Raw genomic sequence first — 24,185 nt, forward strand, 5'->3', positions numbered from 1 at the left:
CAGAGTTATATTTCATATTTCTTGTATTTTTCAGATACAAGAATGATACATTTAAGAAATAGGATGACCACAATCAGTAGAATATAAGCTTTGTAATGATACCTTACACGAGACCGTTTTCATGAGGCATATTCCAGTTACATTATATTCACACTCATTAGCATATTTTCATAAAATCATATGGAGTGCAACGTCACAATGTCAAAGTAGCTTTTCCATAACTGGTGAACCATCTGAGTTGGGATTGCAACTTAATCCAGCCTAACTTCTAGCTGCATGAGCTAGTAGTGCTCCTTATATTATGCAAATATGAATTATTTTAATATGTCCATCATTGCTGTCTTTGGGCACCATCTATAATCATACTACAGAAAAATACTGCACCAAAAGTTTAGTCTGAAAGATAAACAGATTATGAAACCATTAAATAATCTAAAATTTATCACAAATAATAAAAACCCCACATGTTAATCACTGTATTTACATATTGTAATAACGAATGGTTGCCCCTCCAGAAAAAATACATTGTTATAAAATTATTTAAACCTTGGGGTGCCGACTCTATAAAAATAGATTATGACTTGAGCACTTAAAAGAAAATAAATATAGTTGTTTGTGCAGTAGTCATATAGGAGAATACTGTTTCCACTTAGTATCTTCACTGCACAGACATGAACTATTTTTTATCTGTTCTACTTATTTTATAAACATTTTTAAATGGATACTGAAATGGATTTTACCAGTAAGACAGACCTATCTCATTAAAGCCACTGTAGCCCAGCTCTTGCCTGCTTAGTCCCAGATCTTCAAGGTCCATGCACTTAAATCCTGCTGGACACTGGTAACCTTCTTCTAGCTCTCTGGAACAGTGGGTATCTGGGATAGCTAAATTATTCCAGGTTACATTTCTGTGAAAAATACAAGATCAAACGGTTAGATGTATTCAGTTTTCATATACTTAACTTGTATATTTACTGAGTTTAACATTCATTATTAATGCGGGTTATTTTGCAATGAAAAGTCAATATTTTAAATCCTGTAAAATAATTTTATTTAAAACAATTTATTTTAGTGAATTCAGTGCTCATGGGAAAGGTCAGGCTAACGCACCTGGAGACTGAAGTTCCCTTCCTTTAGCAGCAGTAGTAACAACAGCAGTCACATAGTACTATCTAGAGGCCCCAACCAAGATGAGAACCCCATTGTGCAAGATGCTGTCCAAACAAATATGGCAATAAAAATCATAAATAATATTAACAGTAAGAAACACTCCCTGACCCACAATATGGGGAGGGGAGAGGAGGAAGTATTATTATCCCCATTTTGCATATAGGGAGCTGAGGCACAAAACCTGAGATTCTTCTAAGGAGACCAAGGGAGCTAGACAACCATCTCCCATTGGAATTCATTAGAAGTTGGGCACCCAACTCTCATAGGCTTTTTTAGAAATTCCAGCCAGAGACACTAAGTGACTTTCCCAAAGTCACACAGGAAATCTGTGGCAGTGCTCGGAACTGAACCTTGATCTCCCAAGACTCAGTCCAGTGCCTTAATACTGATCCTTTCAGTTTCAGTAATATATTTTATCACAGACCAGGTCAATCTTTGTAATCTCTGACATATCTATTACAGCCAAACATTCATTAATACATTTTATGGAATTGAAATGTCTGATTTGTTTGTTTGTAATGATCTGATGAGCTGACTTTCTATAAGCATAAAATCTCAAGGACAAATAAAAAATTAGCACTGGTTAACAAAATTCATACGCATTTCAGACTGCAGTATGTGTCAAAAGGGATATAAATGAATAACAGTTGCCAGTTAAATTGATATGTAAAATTAGCCTATTGCGAGAGAGATAGTGGATTATATCATTTACCCTTTTATAGGCTAAGCTTGGCTCTTGTGTGTTTGACTTTTTATCTATTTTTTTATCTATTTTTATCATCAAAACTTGTTCCTGAGTGTGATCGAAACAGGAAATGCTCCTAACATAAGTTTTAGTCTGCCCTTTGGTATATTACTCCTTATGATTCTTCTAAAAGTCCTCCTCTTTTAATCTAATTCCCAGAGGCATTTTTATGACTACTTTGGGTGAAGAGAGGCTTTAATTACTTTATTTTTCTTGCTTTCATGCACTGCATGTGTGATGGGTTGGATCACAGAAACCCTTTGGGACTGCCACCTGATGTGCCTAGACTACTTCTGAGCCTGTTTTCCCTGCCAGCTTGGGATTTCAGTACCCTGCCTGGTTTGAGCCAGGCATGCTAGGGTGCTACAAACACAGACCCAGGTCTGAACTATGTCCCCCAAAAGCTGTAGGCTTAACTGAAAACAACTTAAGAAGTGCTCCTGTCTCCAGCATTCAGATACCCAACTCCCAATGGGGTCCAAACCCCAAATAAATCCGTTTTACCCTGTATAAAACTCATTAAATTTTTGTTCGCCCTCTATAACACTGATAGAGAGATATGCACAGCTGTTTTCCCCCTCCTCCAGGTATTAATACATACTCTGGGTTAATTAATAAGTAAAAAGTGATTTTATTAAATACAAAAAGGAGGACTTAAGTGGTTCCAAGCAATAACAGACAGAACTAAGTGAATTACCAAGCAAAACAAAGTAAAACCCGCATGTCTACGCCTAATACAGTAAAAAAGTGATTACAGATGAAATCTCACCCTCAGATGTTCCAGTAAGCTTCTTTTACAGATTAGCCTCCTTCTAGTTTGGGTCCAGCAATCACTCTCACCCCTGTAGTTACTGTCCTTTGTTCCAGTTTCTTTCAGGTATTCTTTGGGGGTGGAGAGGCTACCACTTGAGCCAGCTGAAGACAAAATGAAGGGGTTTCCAGGGGCTTAAATAAACTCTCTCTTGTGGGTGGAAACCCCTTCCCCTCTCCTATGCAGAATCCAGCTGCAAGATGGAGTTTTGGAGTCACATGGGCAAGTCACATGTCCATGCATGACTCAGAACTTTACAAGCTGAGCTACATTCCCAGGAAAGCTTAGATGTGGATTGGCATCTCTCAAAGTTCATTGTTAGCTTAAGTGTTTCTTGATTGGGCACTTACTGAGAATAGACTTTTCTCAAGAAGCTGACCAACTGCTTCACTGAGGCTACTTAAAATCAAACAAGTACATAGCCAATATTCATAACTTCAAATACAAACATGATACATGCATGTAAATAGGGTGAATATATCCAGTAAATCATAACCTTTGCAGAGATATGTTACATGGCATATCTAGCATAAAACATATTCCAGTTATGTCATATTTACACTAATAAGCATATTTCTATAAACCATTATGGGGTGCAACAGCACAGCATGCATTATTAAAAAATTAATCTATAATTTGTGAAGGTGAAACTGAAGCTTCCTGCACAATTTTCTTTAGGCATGGAAACAACTGTAGTTCGAATCACTCAGTGTCCATCTTTGCATGGTACAGAAAGAGTTGCATACATAGAATCATAGAATATCAGGGTTGGAAGGGACCTCAGGAGGTCATCTAGTCCAGTGGTTCTCAAACTAGGGCCACCGCTTGTTCAGGGAAAGCCCCTGGCGGGCCAGGCCAGTTTGTTTACCAGCTGCGTCCGAAGGTTCGGCCGATCACAGCTCCCACTGGCCATGGTTCGCCGCTCCAGGAAGGGTGGCCAGCACGTCCCTCGGCCCGCGCTGCTTTCTGCAGCCCCCGTTGGCCTGGAACGGCGAACCATGTCCAGCAGCCCTAGTTTGAGAATCACTGATCTAGTCCAACCCCCTGCTCAAAGCAGGACCAATCCCCAACTAAATCATCCCAGCCAGGGCTTTGTCAACCCTGACCTTAAAAACTTCTAAGGAAGGAGATTCCACCACCTCCCTAGGTAACCCATTCCAGTGCTTCACCACCCTCCTTGTGAAAAAGTTTTTCCTAATATCCAACCTAAACCTCCCCCACTGCAACTTAAGACCATTACTCCTTGTTCTGTCATCTGCTACCATGAGAACAGTCTAGATCCATCCTCTTTGGAACACCCTTTCAGGTAGTTGAAAGCAGCTATCAAATCCCACCTCATTCTTCTCTTCTAAACACTAAATAATCCCAGTTTCCTCAGCCTCTCCACATAAGTCATGTGCTCCAGCCCCCTAATCATTTTGGTTGCTCTCCTCTGGACTCTTTCCAATTTTTCCACATCCTTCTTGTAGTGTGGGCCCCAAAACTGGACACAGTACTCCAGATGAAGCCTCACCAATGCTGAATAGAGGGGAATGATCACGTCCCTCGATCTGCTGGCAATGCTCCTACTTATACAGCCCAAAATGCCGCTAGCCTTCTTGGCAACAAGGGCATACTGTTGACTCATATCCAGTTTCTCGTCCACTGTAACCCCAGGTCCTTTTCTACGGAACTGCTTCCTAGCCACTCGGTCCCTAGTCTGTAGCAGTGCATGGGATTCTTCTGTCCTAAGTGCAGGACTCTGCACTTGTCCTTCTTGAACCTCATCAGATTTCTTTTGGCTCAATCCTCTAAATTGTCTAGGTCCCTCTGTATCCTATCCCTACCCTCCAGCGTATCTACCACTCCTCCCACTTTAGTGTCATCTGCAAACTTGCTGAGGGTGCAATCCACGCCATCCTCCAGATCATTAATGAAGATATTGAACAAAATATTGATAAGCACAGGTATCTCTGCTCCAGTTTTTAAAAATACCCTGAAAATCTAGAGCTGGGCACAGATGTCTATACAGGCATATGTATGTTCATTTCACCATGTTTAAATACATGATCAGCCTATGGATTGCAAAGATTTAAAGATGAACACGGTATGTAAAAAGAACAGGAGTACTTGTGGCACCTTAGAGACTAACAAATTTATTAGAGCATAAGCTATCGTGGACTACAGCCCACTGCTACTCTGAAACCTGTAAGGTATGTAAAATCATTCATACTAGAATATTTATTGCACAATATAAGTATTTTGATATTGTGGTATATCTGTACAAAAGACATTCTGCTAAAGGATTATCATGGTAACATTTTATGAATATTCTTAGCAGTGAAAATTAATTCATTGGCACAAGCATATTCAGAGCTCATGCCACTAAGAACTAATGAATTTTACATTATGCTTTGCATTAGGAAATCCCAATTCCCAGAGTCAAGAGATTCCCTATGTTAGGGAATATTATTAAAAGTACTGCTTGCTCAGTCATTAAAATGCAAGACACTAATTTTCAAATGTTTCATTTAAACCTAGGTCACTTCCATATTGTATCTACTCTCCAAATTACAGTAAATGGTCTTCAATCCTATTCCTGGAGGAATATAGCTGCCTTCCCTGACAATGTCAAAATCATTTTTGGACAGTAAGGAAGACGAGCTCTGTCTGGTACATTGGGTCTTTCAGCCAAGACAACATCGTTGAGATGCTTATATATACTGAGATTGCGTTTGTGTTCTGAGCAAGTACAGTATATCAAGATAGAGCTATATGCAACAAGAACATTACGCAGAATTTAGGTGCAAAATAGTTTAAATTATATTACTCCCTGTTGTTCCAATAGTCTAGAAATGCTCAATATTTACTAAAGTCTTGGTTCAGCAAGGTGCAGCAGCATGTGCCTAACTTTAAGCACTTGAGTAATCCCATTACGCAATGTGCTTAAGTAACTTGCTGAACAGGGGACTTGATAACTTATAGCTACAAATTCTTACAATATGTACAATAAAAGACTTCATTCTTATAGCTCTACAAATAACTCAGCATTTTACATTTCTGCATGGTTTTCAAAGCCTCTGGGGCAAATACTTCATCTTCTAAGCTGATCAGCTGTGCAAAGCCCTGAACAAAGCAGAACTAAGCCAGCACAGGGGCGTTGGACACAGGGCTAGGGTAACCATCTATATCCACCAGCTAAACTCCTTTGTGGTTGGGGATGGCTACTGTAGACCAAGACTGTGCTAAAAGCCAGTGTGCTGGCACCTTTTGGTGTGGAGAAGAAGATTCTTCCCATCTTCTCCTCCCCATATACACAAACACTAGCAGGGCAACATGAACAAATGTGTCTTGACACGGCACAGCCAATCCACTGCCCCTTTTTCATGACTACTATGGCCAAGTAACATTTTTAAACAGCTAGAGTGGTGAGGACAGAGACAGCCAGACATTTTCTGAGCACAGCTCTTTTGTTAGGACTGTGCTATAATGACAGTATTTTGACCTTGGCATTTAACAAGTTAGAAAATACCTCAGCAGATTTGACTCTTAATTCCTTTGAACTATTTTCTACTAACTTCATTTTCTTCACCAAGAACAGAATAGGGTAACTTATGACCATTGCTTTTGTTCTGGCATTCTACTATCTTTAACAGGGTTAAGAAGAAAGACATAGGAAACTACTAACCTAGTACTATAATTTGCATATCAGGTAAAGTAGAGACACTAGTAATAATGGAATCTGTTAATGAAGGTATAAAGAAATGTGCTCAGAACAGTGAAATAAGGAGTGAATAACTAGCCTCAGGTAGTCTGGCATGTTACTGCAGGAATGTTAAAGAAGTTTACCTGTCTGAATACACCTAGATACTAACAGTAACACCACCAAGGGCCTAGTAGCTACAGAACTGATTATGCACGTTGTTTCCCATAGCAAGAAGAAAGAAGATTACAGTTCTTCTAGCATCATCTCACCAAGGGTAAATTTTGATGAGATGTGAAGCTGACGTGTGTGGTGATGTTTATTTTGGCCAGACAGCGATCAGCAATGTCTGAGTAAGAATGTGAGATTAAAAATTGTCGTAGCTTCTTCAGAGTAGGGATCAGAGCTTGATGATTGTTCTGAAAAGAAAAAAAGAGTTAATTGGCTGTCCCTAACTACAAACTAAAGAATGGCAAAAGTTACCTGTGAGAGAGACTAAGGCTCCAATTCAGCAAGACACTTAAGTAGGTGCCTAACATTACACAAATGAGTAGTCCCGCTGACATGAATGTGACCATTCATTGTTTAAAGTATCTGTTCTCAGGCTTAAGTATCTTGGTGAACTGAGGCTGAAACTGGGAAAATGAGAGGTTCCCTACCTTACTCCAGAAGGCTACTCAGTGGAGGTCGAGGTTAGGTAACAACGATATGCAAAGAGGCAAGAATACCCTTAAGTAGATGACTTTAGAATCCTTTGGATATGGCCCCTGGTTCCAGAGGCAAGATTAGAAGAGGAAGCTGATCCAGCTCTTGAGGACCATAACAGAGAAATGAACCAAGACCCGGAGGGAGGGGGGGAATAAATAGGAGCAAATAGGCTATCTGCCATTCACACAGGGCTGTGAAGAGTGAAACTACATTATACCAGCTCACATTTTTAAGAAGAAACATTGAGTTCCAATTTTCCAAATTTTTCATTTCCAACAAATGGCTTGTCTATATGAGAAAGTTATACTGGCATAAGCAAAGGTATGAATTTAAACCAATACAGTGATAATGGTATAATATCTCCTATGGACACTCTTATTCCAGTATAAGAGGACCTCTTTTTGCTTTCGCTTCTGTTGCTTAGGAAGGGGTTTAAACTAAACCAAAAAAAATGTACTCATATACTGGAATAAGAGTTTCCACAGGGAGGATTAGACCAGTATAACTATATTGATCTGACTATACTGCTAAAATTATATTGGTGTAACCGGTAAAACTTTCCTATGTAAACAAGCACCAAGACTTTGTCCTAGTCTTCAGTAAAATACACACACTTAGAACAAAATTTCAACACAACACATCCCATGACCCCATCTTTTTTGCAGGAAAATGGAGCATAAAAAATCTATTGAAGTCTATAATTTAACAGTTACGCCAAACCATCATATAGTGACTGACAAATGACTTGGTAGTCCTGCTATATGAATGCAATCGCTGATGTGAATGACATACAGTAATTTTGCAGTGTGTTGAGTTCATTTTGTGCTGTCTGGAAAGCACAAGTAAATGGTCAATAATAAAAGTTTACCATCGGGCATGGTCCATAGTCTTGAATGAACATGCATGGGAATGCAGGTTAATTTGAACTTTACTATAGAAAAGTAAACCTTCTGATTAAAACTTTTCAGACTTGATTAAGATTTTGCCCATCTTGGTTTTCAAGTGACCGATAGCTAGGGTAAACCTATAAGGTAAATACTTTGACGAGAGGAATTTAGTGGGTGATGTTTAACCTGAGTTTTTTAAATACAGCTGATATCCAATGCAATAGCTTCTTAGCACAATTCCTGATTTGAGCCCTGATTTGGGAAAGCACATAGTTACTAGCTTAACCTTAAGTTCATTCCTAATTAACAAAGTATCTACTCATGTCCATAAGTTCCATTGACTTCAATAGGAGTTAAGCATGTGCTTAAATTTAAGTACTTGAATGCTTTACTGCACTGGGGCCTTGGTAGAGAAGGGAATATAGTGCTCAAAGTGCAGCTGAGTTTCATTAAAGCTTTTGATAGTTTCTGAATATCTTAGGATCAACATTAAGAAAACTTGCAAAACTTTACACCAGTGAAAGAATATAAATTCGGTTATACTGGTACAAACCCCTATTGTAGACACACTAAACTGATGTAATTTAGCACTAACACTGATACAACTGAATCTAGTAAATTACCAGAGCAACTGCACTGATGTAAACTATGCTATCCAACAGTGCAATGTCCCTACGTTCGGGGTATGCACAGCTATAACTATATCAATATAGTTATGCTGGTGTATATTTCTGTAATGGCCTCAGTAACCTGAAAAAATATTCACCCCATCCACCCATCTCAGAACAGGCGGGGATGTGGGAGAAGTTGATCAAATAGGAAGGGATCCCCAGGGGTATTTGCTGGAAAAGCATGTGTTCTTCCACATCTAGGCATCTCCTCTTACTCCTCCCCCACACAGAGTGCATATGGACTTTGAGGAGTGACTGGGAATGGAAATCTCTTGCAGCTACCTACTGGCCATTTCATAGGAGATTAGGGAGCTGACTGGTTTCCGCAGATATACTCCTCAATCCCCATCACTCAAGGCTCTGTTGGGTTTGGGGCCACAATGTCGGGCACCCAAATGCTGTTCCACTCTTCCTGCCCTGTAAGTAGTATATTTGCCAGAGCTGGATCTCTAGGCTTGCTGTGGATCTGACCCCATCATCTTTTTCGTAGTCAAAAGAATTTTTAACTTTTGGGTATGACTGGCAAGATGTCCAGTAGGTCTTTTTGCTTGCCTCACAGCACCCTGGAGGCCTGGTTGGCAGCAATAATAAGGAAAACAAGGGATAGACATTTTCAAAAAAGAAATTAGTAAGTGGTGTGATAATGTACCTCTTTCATCACATCAAAGCTCAGAGTTTCTCCCTGTGGTGTTGGGGGACTGGGAGAAAATCAGTCCTACTCCAGAGGTTGAATTCTTAACATGGGTTTATTTACAATATTTACAGGGTAGGCCCTAGGGCCTGGCCCAAGAGGTTTCTTTAAACGTGCAAAAAATACTCTTCCTAACTCCTACTGGAGCATTGCCTCTTCTTATGCTGGCTACCAACTATCAGGCACCTTCTCTAAACAAAAATAAATACAAAATATCCTCTATAGAGAAAAAAACAGCTCTTTATTTAGGAGAAACCTTTTCTCTTTGCTGCATACAACCCTTCTACAGCTTGCTTCTCATCTCTCTTCTGCCCCCCAAACCCGAAAAGAAGTTTTCAAAGGTCACAAGCTTAATTGGACTCAGTTGTCCATAATTAACCTGTGGTAACCTCTATCACAGGGGTCGGCAATCTTTCAGAAGTGGTGTGCCGAGTCTTCATTTATTCACTCTAATTTAAGGTTTCGTGTGCCAGTAATACATTTTAAAGTTTTTAGAAGGTCTCTTTCTATAAGTCTGTAATATATAACTAAACTATTGTTGTATGTAAAGTAAATAAGGTTTTTAAAATGTTTAAGAAACTTAATTTAAAATTAAATTAAAATGCAGGGCCCCCAGACTGGTTGCCAGGACCTGGGCAGTGTGAGTGCCACTGAAAATCAGCTCGCGTGCCGCCTTCGGCACACGTGCTATAGTTTGCCTACCCCTGCTCTATCAGTTCATAGGAAAAAGGGCTTTAACTATTCTGAGACTGATAAACCTGCCTTCACCCACCCGGGTGACTGTGTCACTCAGCCAATAAAGCGAGTAGCTGTCGTCACAACTACAGTCAGTGACCAGTGCAGATGGGAGGCTTTAGGGTGCCAGCTCCCAGGGTAAGCAATCCAGCAAGTTGATGGCATGGATCCTGCTACCTGATGGAGTATAGGAAGGTCATAAGTGTTCGAGAGATTGCATCTGAACCATCTTTCCCCAGCTGGGGAGAAACTAGAGAGACTCAGCAGCTAGACAGAATCCTATACACAATCAGAGATGGTTAGGCTAAGGAGACTAACTCGCATTCACTGTTGAATGGCCTGCCTTGGACTCAATTAATCCCTGGTAGTTTGCAGGGAGGAAACAGAATCCCTTCTGCCCCCCTTTACTATGTTCAAAGTTATAGCCTTTAATATCTCCAATGTCTCTTTGTCTTAATTCTTCTGTGTGTCTTAATCAATACTATCTAGACAGAAATGCTATAGCAGGCAAAAAAACAGTCTCACAGATCATGATCAAGAAGTAATTATGAACACTACAGTTTCCAAGTAGGGAGTAACATTAACTGGGATCTCGAAGGAATTAGCAATGGGATCTGTGTGATCTATTTTCATTAATGACCTGGGGGCCAGTATGAACTCCACTTTTTCAAATTCACACTAAACCAAAATGCTGCAAGATACTAAATACACAGGAGGAGAGCGAAATTTCAGAAAGTTCTTCAGATTAATCATAGAACAGATACTGGATGGCAACAAAGAACCTCTTGTACTCCAGATTTAACTCCTCATCCTGCAAACAGGTCCATGCAAGCGCACAGGCCTTACAGCTGAAAGACTCTGGGTACCATTATCAACGAGCCATATAATCAGTGTTCCTAACTTTTTCACCCCTTCAATTTTAGAGCACAGCAATTGGTTTTCTAGTCAAGAATCTGCTTAGCAAACATGTTAAGTGCATAGAAAACTATTGAATAGGATCCTTTTAACCTACAGCAACTTAGCATATATCAAGCATCTTAAAGCTAGAACAATGTATTTATCAGTTCTGAGTCAATCTACTACTTAGTTAAAATGTGGAACTCTTGTCATATTTCATTAGACATACATACAAAATACTACTTTACATGGCTGTGTAAGTGAATTTTTCTGTCCAGTAAGGTCTAAAATGGATCTTTTCATTGCCTACTTCTTAGTCATGTACATCATAAGACAGAGACATCTTTTTCTTACGTTTATCATTTTGATAAACATCCACATTATACTGTAAGCCTTCTATCATTAACTCAAAATTTGTTACTGTAATAAATCTAAAATAAACAATTAGAATTCCTAATGTATAATTTTTTCCATTAGCATCTGTCATTACCTGAGATAAGTGACACCGAATGCAAAAAAGTTATTGTTAATGCACCATTAAAGGCTGTGATTTCATAACCGCAAAAGTCAAGAAATTGAAGGTTAAGATTCCTATGGCAACGTTAGCCATGCAACCCTGTGCACATGTAGCGGTTTTTATTGAAGTTTGCTTAATATATGACCTAATAGATGCTTAGTGTGGCTCAAAGTACTGAATACAAAACTGCTCTTATTATTATGTGGATAATGAATGAGTCTATGAATAAGGTGTTTCCTTAATGTCATCCGAAATTCATCCAAAGAAAAGTATCTGCTTTCTGGCTGAATCCTTGTTAATAAAGAAAGAAGGTAGGTTCCAAAATTTGTTCATTAATTTGTCTCTTTATTCCACAAATTTTCTTCTGAATATCTTTTCAAATGTGACTTTTTTCCATAATAAATTATCCAGATTTTATTGTACCAATACAATCAAGTCCATTTTCTCCAGTAGGCATCCTCTGTTCACATGACTTATTAAATAAGTGGGAAATTTAACACTTCCTTTTATACTGTAGTTTACATTTACTGGAAGACTCAACAAAAATACCAACAGAGCTCAGAGTAATTGTAAGGATACTACTGCCGTGGTATAATCTGCAGATTTATATTTTGATAAAAACTTTGCTTCTATCACCAAGGCTTCTTTTATCATCTTCATAGTAACCACCAAACTGTGACCCCTGCTCAACAAGAAGGACCTGGAAATGTTAATGCTATTGTCATTTCTAGAATTTATTACTGTAATTTATTATAATTGGGTGGGATTTTCAGAGAGTGCTCAGTGTTGGGAAAACTCTGTCACACTCTGCTGTTACTCAAGTCAGTGGGAGTTTATAAGTTTTAATGGAGCACAGTTAGGATGACACTGCTCTCTTTTGAAAATCCCACCCGTTGGGTCTTCAAGTTTGTGTGGGGAGAAAAGATTGCATCCAATACAGTTTAACTTCCACAGTCATTACAGGTTTCAGATTATTTAATATTTCAGTTGTCTTGAAATCTATTCATTGCTGCTAGTTAACATCTGGAAACACTTCAAAGAACTTTTGCGTAGGTACATATTAAATTTCTAGATAAGGTTCTCTCTCTGCTTTCTTATATTCCTATAATTCTCTAAGGTCAGAATTTGTTTCCTATGTATTGGTTTACATTAAATATTTTAGACATGCTTAGGGCTGAAGCCTTTATGCCTGTGGTTTGAGAATCAGTTTCCTAAATATATTGTGAAAGCAGAATCTGTTTCATCTTTTAAACTAAAATCAAAGAAATACTGTCCATATTTAACATGCCTCATAATTGTATTCGGACAATAAAGCTTCCTGAACCTTTTCTGTAAAAGGCTGTGTCTAAATGTATTATTATTGTTACATTATATGATAGGATTGGGCATTCCTCTTCTTACAGACAGGGACTTAAGCATGCAGACCTCATGGTAAGAGCAGGAGCCAGGACCCGGAGGTCAGCAACAGAGACAGATGCTGTCAAGAATCAAGCCAAGGTTCAGAGTCAGAATCAGGAATTGAGCCAAGGGTCAGAGCTGGAGCCAATAGCTAAATGTGAGGTATAAAAGCAGGGATCTGGAACAAGACAGAAGGGCAGGAACAACACAGAAAGGCAGGAACAAGGATGCTCCAATGTAGTAGCGAGCCAGGGATTCCCATAATGTCTTAAACAACTTTCTGTGCCCCCTTCTGGCTTATGTAATGATTCTCAGCCAGTCAGAGGGGTTGGGTGTCTCCTGTAATTGGGAGTTTTGTGGGTTCCACCTACAGTGAACTATGGTCCACCAGCCCACACTCTCCACTGGTAGCAGCGAGTTGCCAGGTGGTGGCTGCGGTTTGAGAACTGCCTGGTGACCTATGAACCTGGGTTTATATCACCTCCCCCATTTAGGGTGCCCTCTGGGTGTCAGTGAGCTGGGTTTCCCGGGTTGTTTTTTGTGGAAGGTCTTTTACCAGGATAGGGGCATAGAGACATTTTCTGTGGGGTCCAGGAGAATTCTTCAGGACTGTAACCCTCACAATCAATCAAATGCCAGAGTTTACCCAGTCTCATTCTTGCATCCAAGATCTCGAGGATGACATATTCATCATGACCTTGAACATGTATTGGCTCGGCAATTGGTAGTGGCAATTGGAGGGCAATTGGTAGTGATGAGAAAACACGTTCTATGTATGGGGCTTTAGAAGATATGTGAAATGCTGGGTGGATTTAGAAAGAGTGGGGCAGGAGGAATTCAAAGGTAACTGGATTGATTTGTCAGCAAATTAGTAGGGTTGCAGGAACTTGTAATCCAGTTTATGAGATGGCCTGTCTGTGTGCAGCTGTTTGGTTAAAAGCCACACCATCTGACATATGGAAAAAGTGGGCCCTTCATGTCATTGACAGTCTGCACATTGCTTGTAGCTTCTCTTGGCCTTGTCTACGTGGGTTTTCAAGTCATTTTGGATCCGATGGATCTGTTGTACCCAGACTAAGGCTGCTGGGCTGGGGGAGGTCATGGGTACCAATTCTGGGTAAAATTGAGAACCCATAGTTTGACAAAAAGGGATTCTGTCTTGTAAAGGCATGTTCCGCATTACCGTGCATAAACTTGGTACAGTTGTACTGGTGGTAGTACCACAGGTAAAGTTCCAAATTTGTTTTGTCCTTTGTGCCTGACCATTTGCCTGGGAATGATAGGCAAAGGACTATTGGACTTGGGTAATTCTACTATGAAATCTAGGGTGATGACTGCCCAGGGGTTAAATGGAGTCTTGAGAGTCTGGAAGAGGCAGAGGGGTTTTTCATGCAATGCCTTGGGGTAGGCATGTGCATTACAAGAGATAACATAGGCCTGCACTGTGGCTTGCATGTAAGGTCACCAAAAGAGACAAGGAAATAGGCATTGGTTCTTGAATCTGCCAAAAAGTCTTGCCAAGGTGAGTCATGTCATACTTGCAGGGCTATAATTCTTGGAGGTCCAGGAAACGCGTATATGCGCCCTTTCTCATAGGTTATCCCATCTTGGATGCTGTGGGAATGTCTAATTATGGCTTCCTGCTCATCAGAAGGAATCTCCTGAGCTGAGGTTGATCACCTCAGGGCAAGAAGGTCTTGGCAGGGGGTTTGCCCAGAAAGTTATAAGGTTTAAGAATGTTGGAAGTTTTGGGGTTCAAGACCATCAGAGTGTAGTGTTCTCCTTTCCTGGACAGAATATTAACTTTGCTATTTCTGGTCCCTGGAACGATAGGAGATTACAGGCATGTCTACACTTACCAGTAGATCGGTACTGCTGCAATCAATGCAGCGCGTTTTAATTTACTGGGTCTGGTGAAGACACGCTACATCGATGGGAGATCACTCTCACATCGATTTGTGTACTTCACCTCCCCGAGAAGCATAAGGGAAATCGACGGGTGATGCTCTCACATCAACACAGCGCAGTGTAGCCACCACAATAAGTGGATCTAACTATGTCGACTTCAGTTAAGTCATTCATGTAACGGAAGTTGTGTAAGTTAGATCGATTTACTGCGGTAGTATAGACCCTCCCTACAAAGTTGTAATGTGAAAAAAACCAGGGTGCATCGGATTTGCTGTGGGTTGAGGGCTTTGGCCTTATGCAAATGGTCTAAATTCTTATGGTCGGGGTACTAAGCCCCTTCCAGATAGCGGCACCACTCCTCAAAGGCGGTTTTGATCACCAGGAGTTCTTTATCCAGGATCTAATAGTTTTATTCTGTGGGAGTGAGTTTCCTGGAGTAAGGGGCCATGTTTCTGGGAAAGTACTACCCTGATCACCATGTTAGAAGTATAAAAACAACAAGGAGTCTGGTGGAACCTTAAAGACTAACAGATTTATTTGGGCATAAGCTTTCGTGGGTAAAACCTCACTTCTTCAGATGCATAGACTTTAGAAGTATGGTAGTGGAGGTAAATGTAACTTTCAATTGCTCAAAGGGATTGTTGAGCTCTGGGTCACCAGAGAAACTTAGGGCAGTGACAAGGCAATGCACTCTGAGAACCTCGGGATACATTTCTAATAGAAATTCGCAAATCCAGGAAGTACTCTAGTTCTCAGATGTTCAGTGGAGCTGCCCACTCCAGGGCCGCTTTTACCTTACAACAGTCCATCTCAAGATCCTCAAGGGATAGGATGAACCCTAAGAATTTTTAAGGAGGCCTGACCAAAAACACACTTCTCCAACTTCGCACAGAGGCCATGTTGGCATAGCCAAGGACGGAACAGACATGCATGGGTCCAGGCCGCATTCAGGCCAATAAAATTATCCACTGCACCTGAGACAACAAGGGCCTGCTGCATAGAGATTGAAAGGAAGCATTCTGGGACACATAGCTCAACTGATACTTGCAAATGCAGTTGGTCGATGGCACTCAGCACTCATTCAGGATAGGACCATGGCTCAATACTAAAGGGAACTGTGAAGGTACAGGCCCCCCACTAGCTGAGAGGAGGCTAACAAGCTCCTCTGGGCCTATGCTGCACTAATGAGGGGTATCAGCACAGCTTGTTCACCCTGGAGGAAGAGGAGCTTATAAGGGAAGCCTACCATAGGAAGGGGTGGTGATCGGTAAGACGGCTGCTCCATGCAGAGATTGCAAGTAACAGAGGCAGGACATCCAAGGAGGAGAGAGCCATCAACCACACTGTTTCTGGAGCTGCCCCGGCTGACAGCCAAGTAACACACCCCAGGAAGAGGGGTGGGGGTTAAACCCCTTGAAGAGACAATAGATTTTCAGAGACTGAGCCCATAAAGCCCTATCCGTGTTCCAGCTAAATCCTCCTCGCTAACAAGGGACAGGGAGAAAGAAGAACCGGTCCTCTGCCAGGGAGCAATTACCCCAATAAAACTCCCCTAAGCGCAGCCATTGGGAGAGTAGAGATGGTAAATGAAAGCCAGAGGGACCTGGGAGGGGTCTAGGGAATCCTGCCTCCTCCTACAGGAAAATTTTGTCAAGGTGCTCATGCCAGTGCCCTTTACCAGGCCTGGGCTGGCTTGTTTTCCTGGATCTCTTTGGTTTGGGTTCCTCAAGGGGGAATCAGAGATAGCAAGACACAGTTTGCCACAATAGAAGTACAGGTTAAAATGTCACCATCACTCCCTTGACTTGTGGAGTGGGACCCAAAAGCGGTGGGCGCGGCTCCATCTTCTTTCTTCCTGACCTTCATTCAGCTGATTGTCTATCCGGATGACATGCCCAGATCCAGCAGAGTCTCAACTCTAGCCAGACCATTCTTGATCTCATCCAGCAGGCCCCACTGAAACTGGAACAGCCGGGCTGCTTATTTCACTGTGTGTCCAATGTGAGATAGCAGAAATGTCCTGCATAGGAGGCAGCAGGGTTGATTTGACATGATTTGTTCTTAACAAATCCATGCTGACTGTTACTTATCACCTTATTATCTTCTAGGTGTTTGCAATTTGATTGACTGGCCTGTAATTCCCTTATTCCCCTTTTTACAGATTGGCAGTATATTTTCCTTTTTCCAGTCCTCTGGAATCTCTCCCATCTTCCAGATTAAGAACTAGCTAAATGATAGATCTCAAAAAAACAGCTGTCAATTGGAAATCATCCGGAATGGGAGTGTTTCTGCAGGAATCAGTATTATGCCTGATGCTATTCAACATTTTCATCATGGATCTGGAAGTAAATATAAAATCACTGCTGATAAAATTTGTAGATGACACAAAGATTGACAGAGTGCTAAATTAGTATGAGGACAGGGCAACTAACAGAGAGATCTGGATCACTTAGTAAACTGGGCTCATTCAAACAAAAGGCATTTTAATTAGATCTTTGCAAAACTCAGAATTTCCCTTTTTCTAGAAACATCTATATTATGACATTTGTTTTCTTTATGAATTAGAACAACAATATTTTTGAAATTTCCTCTGAAACAGAAATTGTGGGGAAAAAAAATTCATTTAGGAAACATTTGAAAATTTTGTTCCAGTTTTACATTTTAGTTTTTAAAATATTTTACATTAATTCATGTCACTAGTAGCAATGCATAGTATGACATGTCAGATCATGTCACAATATGACAACATAATTAAAATACTATTTTTTTTAAAAAATAATAATAATAAAGGGTAGATGCTACTTAACACAGATTGAAACATCTTATTTTCTAAATCAAAGTGTTTGTGTCAAAAGGAAACAGTTTGACAGTGTAAATATAAAAAAGTAACAGAATATTTCAAATGTCAATATAAAAAAGTAACCAAATATTCCAACTATTATGACATAATATGACATAACCTGACGTGGTGTATACACGCGGACTACTACTCCTAACAGGTTATGAAATAATGTAAGAATAATAGAAATAACATAAAAAAGAAAAAGCCCATAAAATGAATTCTGAAATTATAACCATTTGAAACCAATTTTTTGATACTTTACTGAAATGAAATGAAAAGAAAAACCATTTGAGGAAAATGTGGGGGGTTGTTGGTGGGAAATTTCTTTTTTTCCAGAGGAGCATTTTCCAACAGAAAACTATTTCAACAGAAGTTTTCTGATCAGCACTAGTTTTAATATAGGCCAATGAAAAATTATATATCTAGGAACAAAAAGTGCAGACCATTCCTACAGAATGGGGTATTGTATCCTGGAAAGCAGTGACTCTAAAGAAAGATTTAGGGATCATAGCGGACACAGTGACCATGAGTTCCCAGTGAGAAGCTGTGGCAGAAAGGGCTAATGAGCCTTGGATATACAAAGAGGGGAGTAGTGAGGAGAAGTAGGAAAGTGATTTTACCTCTGTATATGTCAATGATGAGACTGATACTAAAAAACTGCATATAGTTCTGGTGTCCACAGTCTTTAAAATTGTTAAATGTTAAAATGTTAAAAATTGGAGAGGGTACAGAAAAAAAAAGCCACATACATTACTCAAGGACTGGAGAAAATACCTTACAGTGAGATATTTAAAGAGTTTTATATGTTTAACTTATCAAAAAAGAAGATTGAGAGGTGACTTCATTACATTGCATAAGTATCTTCACAAGGAGAAAATACCAGGAATCTGTAAACTACCAGAGAAAGACATAACAAGAACCAATAGCTGGAAGTTGAAGCCAAACAAATTCAAATTAAACACTCATTTTTAATGAGAGTGATTAAGCACTGCAACAAACTCCCTTGGGAAGTGATGGATTCTCCATCTCTTGTTAGCTTCAAATCAAGACTGGATGCTTTTCTAGAAGATATGCTTTAGTTAAAAACAAGTTATGCTTTAGTTAAACCCAAGTTATAGGGTTCAATGCGGGGGTTTCCGAGTGAAATTTAATGGCCTGTGATATATAGGAGCTCAGACTAGACAATCAAATGATCCCTTGGGGAATTAAACTCTATGAATATATGAATTCTGTAGTATTTTTCTACTATCTATATATTTGTCTTTCAGTATCTTAGTCCATAAATTTCTATATCTCATTCAGTTCAGAAGTGTTATTACTAACTTATATTGAGTAGCTCCGGGGTCCCTCTGCCACTGCCACTGGCAGCTGCGAGGTCCCCCGGCTGCTGTCCCCCTGCCAGCGGCGGCAGCTGGGCAGCTTAGGGGTCACCGCTGACTGCGGTGGCCAGTCAGCTGCAGAAGGGTCCCCTGCCACCCATGGTGGCTGGGCTGCTGTGGGGCCCCCAATGTCCCTGAGGTCGCTGGAAGTCACGGATTTCGTGACTTCCGCAACATAATCTTAGCCTTACTTATACCCAAGGTTTCAATGTCTATTTTTTCTGAAGTTCTGTATTTGAGACACCAAAGTTTTAAAATTTGGGCTTTTATACACATAATTTGAAGTTTTATTTACTTTCATTCTTATTTTGCCAATTTTTCTGCAAGAAGCACATCTATAAAGCAACATTTCTTTCCTGACATCTTGACAGAGGTTGACATGTGGATTCAAACAGCGATGGCAGGTTATTGCTTGTTTCTATATTTACCTGTGTTGATAGTGCCACTGAATAGTTTGATGAGGCAATAAATGTAGACCTAAGTACATATCACACTACTCTGAAGTAACCTCAGCTTGGTCTCTCTTACAGCTTACTTGTCACCTAGATACCTTTTCTGTTTTATCACCAGCAGGAATATAAAATAAAATGGCTGCAGCACTATAAAATTATTAGATAGACGTTTTGGGCTTTGTAAAACCAATGACATAGCTGTCTAAATTATCCCAGGATTGTTATGTATATTTGATGCTTTTGACATTCCACTGGTTTGGAGCTAGAGAAAAATAGATTAATATTTTTGTCTGATTATCACACAGTGACTGGACTGCATATGCACATATTAATGAATGAGAAGAACAATCTTCCATATGAATAGATAGCTAAACTATGACTAGCTCAGCACAACAGTTACATTATCAGGAAACTTTATCAGATGGTGACACGAAGGCATCTGCAAGAGGGATAAGCCAATCCAAGGCCCATTTTATTCATGTCCCAAAGTAATATGAATCAATTGGGTTCACATTATACTGACAAGATAGCCTAACACACATTAACTGAGATGGTTGCAATACCTTATAAGAAACTCCAAATATCTATAAATGAGAGACTTTTTAAAGAATATATGGGGCCAGATACTCAGCTTGTATAAGTCTTTACAGTTCTACTGACATCAACTGAGCGATGATGATTATACCAGCAGAGGATTGGGTACCTAGAGTACCTAATTTACATTCTGTAACAAAAACATAGCTTAATAGTCTACAGTAAAGATATAAATGGAAATGGCCAAAATATTGTGAGGCTAAAAATGCATCCGTTTTGACTCTGAAAGATATCACCACATGTTCTGTATTTAAGACTTGGGCTTCCCTCAAGCTAGCTTAGAAATGATAAAATATAAATTCATCACTTCATTAAAATTAATATTGTATATCAGACTTGAATACTCCTGGGTCACAGAGACATAGCTTCTGCTCAGGTGCCAAACAAATCTAGGGAATAAGGATGGGCAACAAAATATACTGTATTTTTGTAGGGATCCAGTTTATATTTGAAAAATACAATGCATTTTTAAACCAAAGGAAAACATGACCCTTTATAGAGACTTTTGAATAAATCCCAAAGACAACATTAAAGCAGTGTAAATTGTTCAGCTAGTACCAATACATTCATCTGCTCTTTAAAAGAATTCTTGCCATGTGGATTTTTCTTAGCTTTCTCTTTGATAGTTCTCTCTTTTTTAGAAATCCAAATAGTTACTGTTATTTATTTTTCTGCCACTGACATAAGACAATGTCTGAGATTTTTTTAATGTTGTTATTAATCATGTTTATTTCCTCCATTACAGGCTGTAGTAAGTTTTCAGATATGCCTGTTAATGATGCTGAGTCCTAATATTTTGGGAAGTTATGCACAAACTGCTAGATGACTGAGTAACTGATGGATCTTGATAATAATCAGTAATTATTTTTTCTTATCTATTTGCCAGAGCATTCTGACTTTAAACAAGGAATTTTGCAAGGGAGACTATTAATTTAATTACTATAGTGAGAAGCAGGGTGAATAAAAGTCAATTACTTGAAAAAAAAATAATTATTGTATTTAATTCAGATTTTTTAATTTAAATGAAATCTATTTTTCTCTTACAATTAAATCTGAAATTATGATAACATATCTATAGCCCTACAATCGAGTAAAATCAATTAAGTTAAATTTAAAAAAATATTAAGCAGTAGACATTTGTTGCCAAAGTTTAAAGAAAATCTAACCATTGAACTGGTTACAGCCACTGCCAAATCAGCTGGGACCAGAGTTAGTTGAAGTGCTAAACCAGCTTTTGACAACAGTAGCCTCTTCTGCAGATGCAATGAGAATATGTTCTTCATTTCAGTTTATTCAGCTACTTCAGTTCAGTGATTAATTCATTCAAAATTAAGAAAGCAACTAGGAACTTAAAAAAAAGCAGGAATGCTTGTTTTCCTCTTTCAATCTACCAGTAGAAACTAAGTGTGAAAGGATGAGATCAATTAGTTCTAAAAGTTTGAAGGGCATGGTGACCAGAAACAATCAGTTCAATTCACTAACTACAGATATTTCCTTTAATAAATCAGTTAGTTTTAAATGCAAAACAGATTTTGATAAGAAAAAATAAGTTTTCTGTATCCAACACATTTGAAATAGTTTTGTGTAACTAATAAAAATGTGGATTCCAATATCCATCTAAATAGAGTTTGATACAAAACATGAATAAAAAAAATAATCATTTAGAAAATAAGAAATGCATCATTCACCATTTTCTAATCTAAAATAATACAAATGTAAAAATAAAAAATCTTTAAAAATGTAAATTAAACTATATAATTGCTAAGATAAAATTGTATGTCTCCTCTTGGTGAGCAAAGAAAAGTACTAGCATGCAAATCAACATGTTTTAATGGTTCCTGACCAATGAAAATCAATCTCTTTTTAGGAAAATTGAAAATACAAATGCAAAACAACATTAAAATTGATGATTTAAATCAAGGTTGCTTCTTGCTGATTCAAACTCGTGATTTACATCACTTTGATTTAAAATCAATCCACCCTGATGAGAAGGGAGTTGTTAGGGCAACAGAAACATTTTGACTCCGTCCTCCTACCAGTCCATATAAGATACTCCTGACGGAATTCTCTGCTACTGCACACATGCAGAATTCATGTCCCCTGCACATTTCTTTGCTTCCCAGCAGAAAAATGACTTTCTGATAGGGAAGCAAAAGGAAGCCACAAGAGCAATCACATACCCCTTCCCAGCTGCAGAGGCACATTGTTTCGGGTGCCCCAAGCAGCTGGCGGAGAGGTAAATCACTGCAGGGAAGGCAGGGCTGGGGATGCCCTACCCGGTGGCTCCTACCCTGCACTGGGCTCAACTGCTAGCCCTGGCTGGGCTGGGGGAGGACAGGAGTTCTTCTTCCTCTGCAAGAAGTGGCCGGGGCCAGGTAGGACCCACTCCTAGACCCCTCCCCACCTGCAGGAAGCTGCTCTACCCCAGCTCTGCTTCCTGCCCCCATCACTCCTCCACAATGGGGAGAGGGGTCAGTGTACAGGAAGCTGGTCCCTCATCTGCCCATCCCTCATGCATCCAGCCCCCTGTCACCCAACCTCCCCACTGAGCCTCCCCCTTCCCCCCGCCCCCAGAACCTCCTCACTGAGCCCCCTGCACCCAAACCCTCAACCCACCAAGGCCAACCCCTGCACCCAGACCCCTACACCAACCCCAACCTTACCTGCATCTGGCCCCCCACCCCCAGACCACACCCACTGAGTCCTCCACAATTGAACCCCCACAAGTCCCTGCACTCAGACCCCCCACACTGAGCTCCAAACAGCTGAACCCAGACCTCCACCCCACCCAGCACTCAGACATCCCCACTGAGCCCCCCCACACACACACACAGATGCCCCTTGCCAAGCCCGATCCCACCCCACCCCCTCTGCTGAGCCCCAAACACCTTCACCTGGACCCCTCTGCAGAGTCCCATTGCCCCTGCACCCAGAACCCTCAATAAGCCCTTGTGCATCCAGATCCCCCATGCACCCTGACTCCCCACTGAGCACCCTGCACCCAGATTGCCCCACCCAGAACCCTCTCACCCCACACCTGGATACCCCTCACACTATGCCTCTCCACACTTGCATCCTGCAAAGCTGAGCCTGCCTGCCCACACCTGGTGCGCCTGGCATGGACGGGCAGGTCCCTGGGCTGTTTCTGGGGCAATCCTGGTCCTTGCACTGTGTCAGGGTCAGGTGCAGCCTCACCACCAAGTCTGTGTCCCAGGAGACAGGGAGGGGGCTGCTGGGTGATCTCCTACCATAGTGCAGCCAGTGGCCTGTGCTCCCTACTGCCATGCTGGAGCCGCCACATTTATTTACTGACAAATAACACTTGTGAAATTTAAAATATTATGCACAGAACTTTTATTTTTTTGGCGCAGAATTCCCTCCGGAGTAATAGGATAAGAACTGGGGAAACAATGGGAATTTTCCAGACTCTGTAGAGTGGCTCTCCTAAGTGTATGAAGCCTCTGGGTCAGTGTAGGAATCCTTCCCCTCAATCCCCACTCAGGTAGAGCACTGTGAAGAGGAGGATTTTCCTTTACAGAGGTATTCACTGAAATAATCACATATGTGAGGAAAACTTCATGCAGTATGAAGGAGTTTCTGTTCAGCCAAAAATATAGTGATCATAAGAATGAGCAGAGAAAAAGTGAGCTAAACTGTAGATAATGTGTGTGATTGTATACATGGTAGTCTAATGTGTACAGTGACACATGGGGTCTAGCTGCTCTCATTTATTCTCATGCAAGTCCCTTTTCTAGAAGAAGGTTACTCAAGTGTAAATCAGAGCACATTTGGGGAATTTATCCCCCTTTTTACTAATCTGTTCAGATTTGAAATTAATTTCAGATTTGTGATGAATTAACTTGAGCAAATTACTTACAATATGCAGATTTGTTTAAATGATTAGATTTATACATTAGGGGACATTCCAGTCCTACTATCAGTCTTTCTTAGGAACATAGGACATAGTACTGGAAGGGATTGCCTGGAGCATTGAGTCCTGTCTCATGCTATCACAGGAAACCCTGTCATAAACTTAGCAAGCTCCATTTTAAGACTAGTTAGTTTGTTCACCCCCACTACTGCTATTGAGAGTGTGTT

General features: G+C 40.2%; 1 protein-coding gene across 2 annotated transcripts in view; it reads right to left on the bottom strand.

Moving 5' to 3' along the window:
* NALCN (sodium leak channel, non-selective) overlaps window positions 1–24,185 on the bottom strand; it is a 380,117-nt gene that overhangs the window by 289,202 nt on the left and 66,730 nt on the right. For both annotated transcript variants that reach the window (XM_054012833.1, XM_054012825.1), the window contains exon 7: window positions 754–908. In XM_054012833.1, coding sequence (XP_053868808.1) covers window positions 754–908 — 155 coding nt within the window. The remainder of the gene's footprint in view (window positions 1–753; window positions 909–24,185) is intronic.

The sequence above is a fragment of the Malaclemys terrapin genome, chromosome 1 (genome assembly GCF_027887155.1).
Source record: "Malaclemys terrapin pileata isolate rMalTer1 chromosome 1, rMalTer1.hap1, whole genome shotgun sequence".
Taxonomy (NCBI): domain Eukaryota; kingdom Metazoa; phylum Chordata; order Testudines; family Emydidae; genus Malaclemys; species Malaclemys terrapin.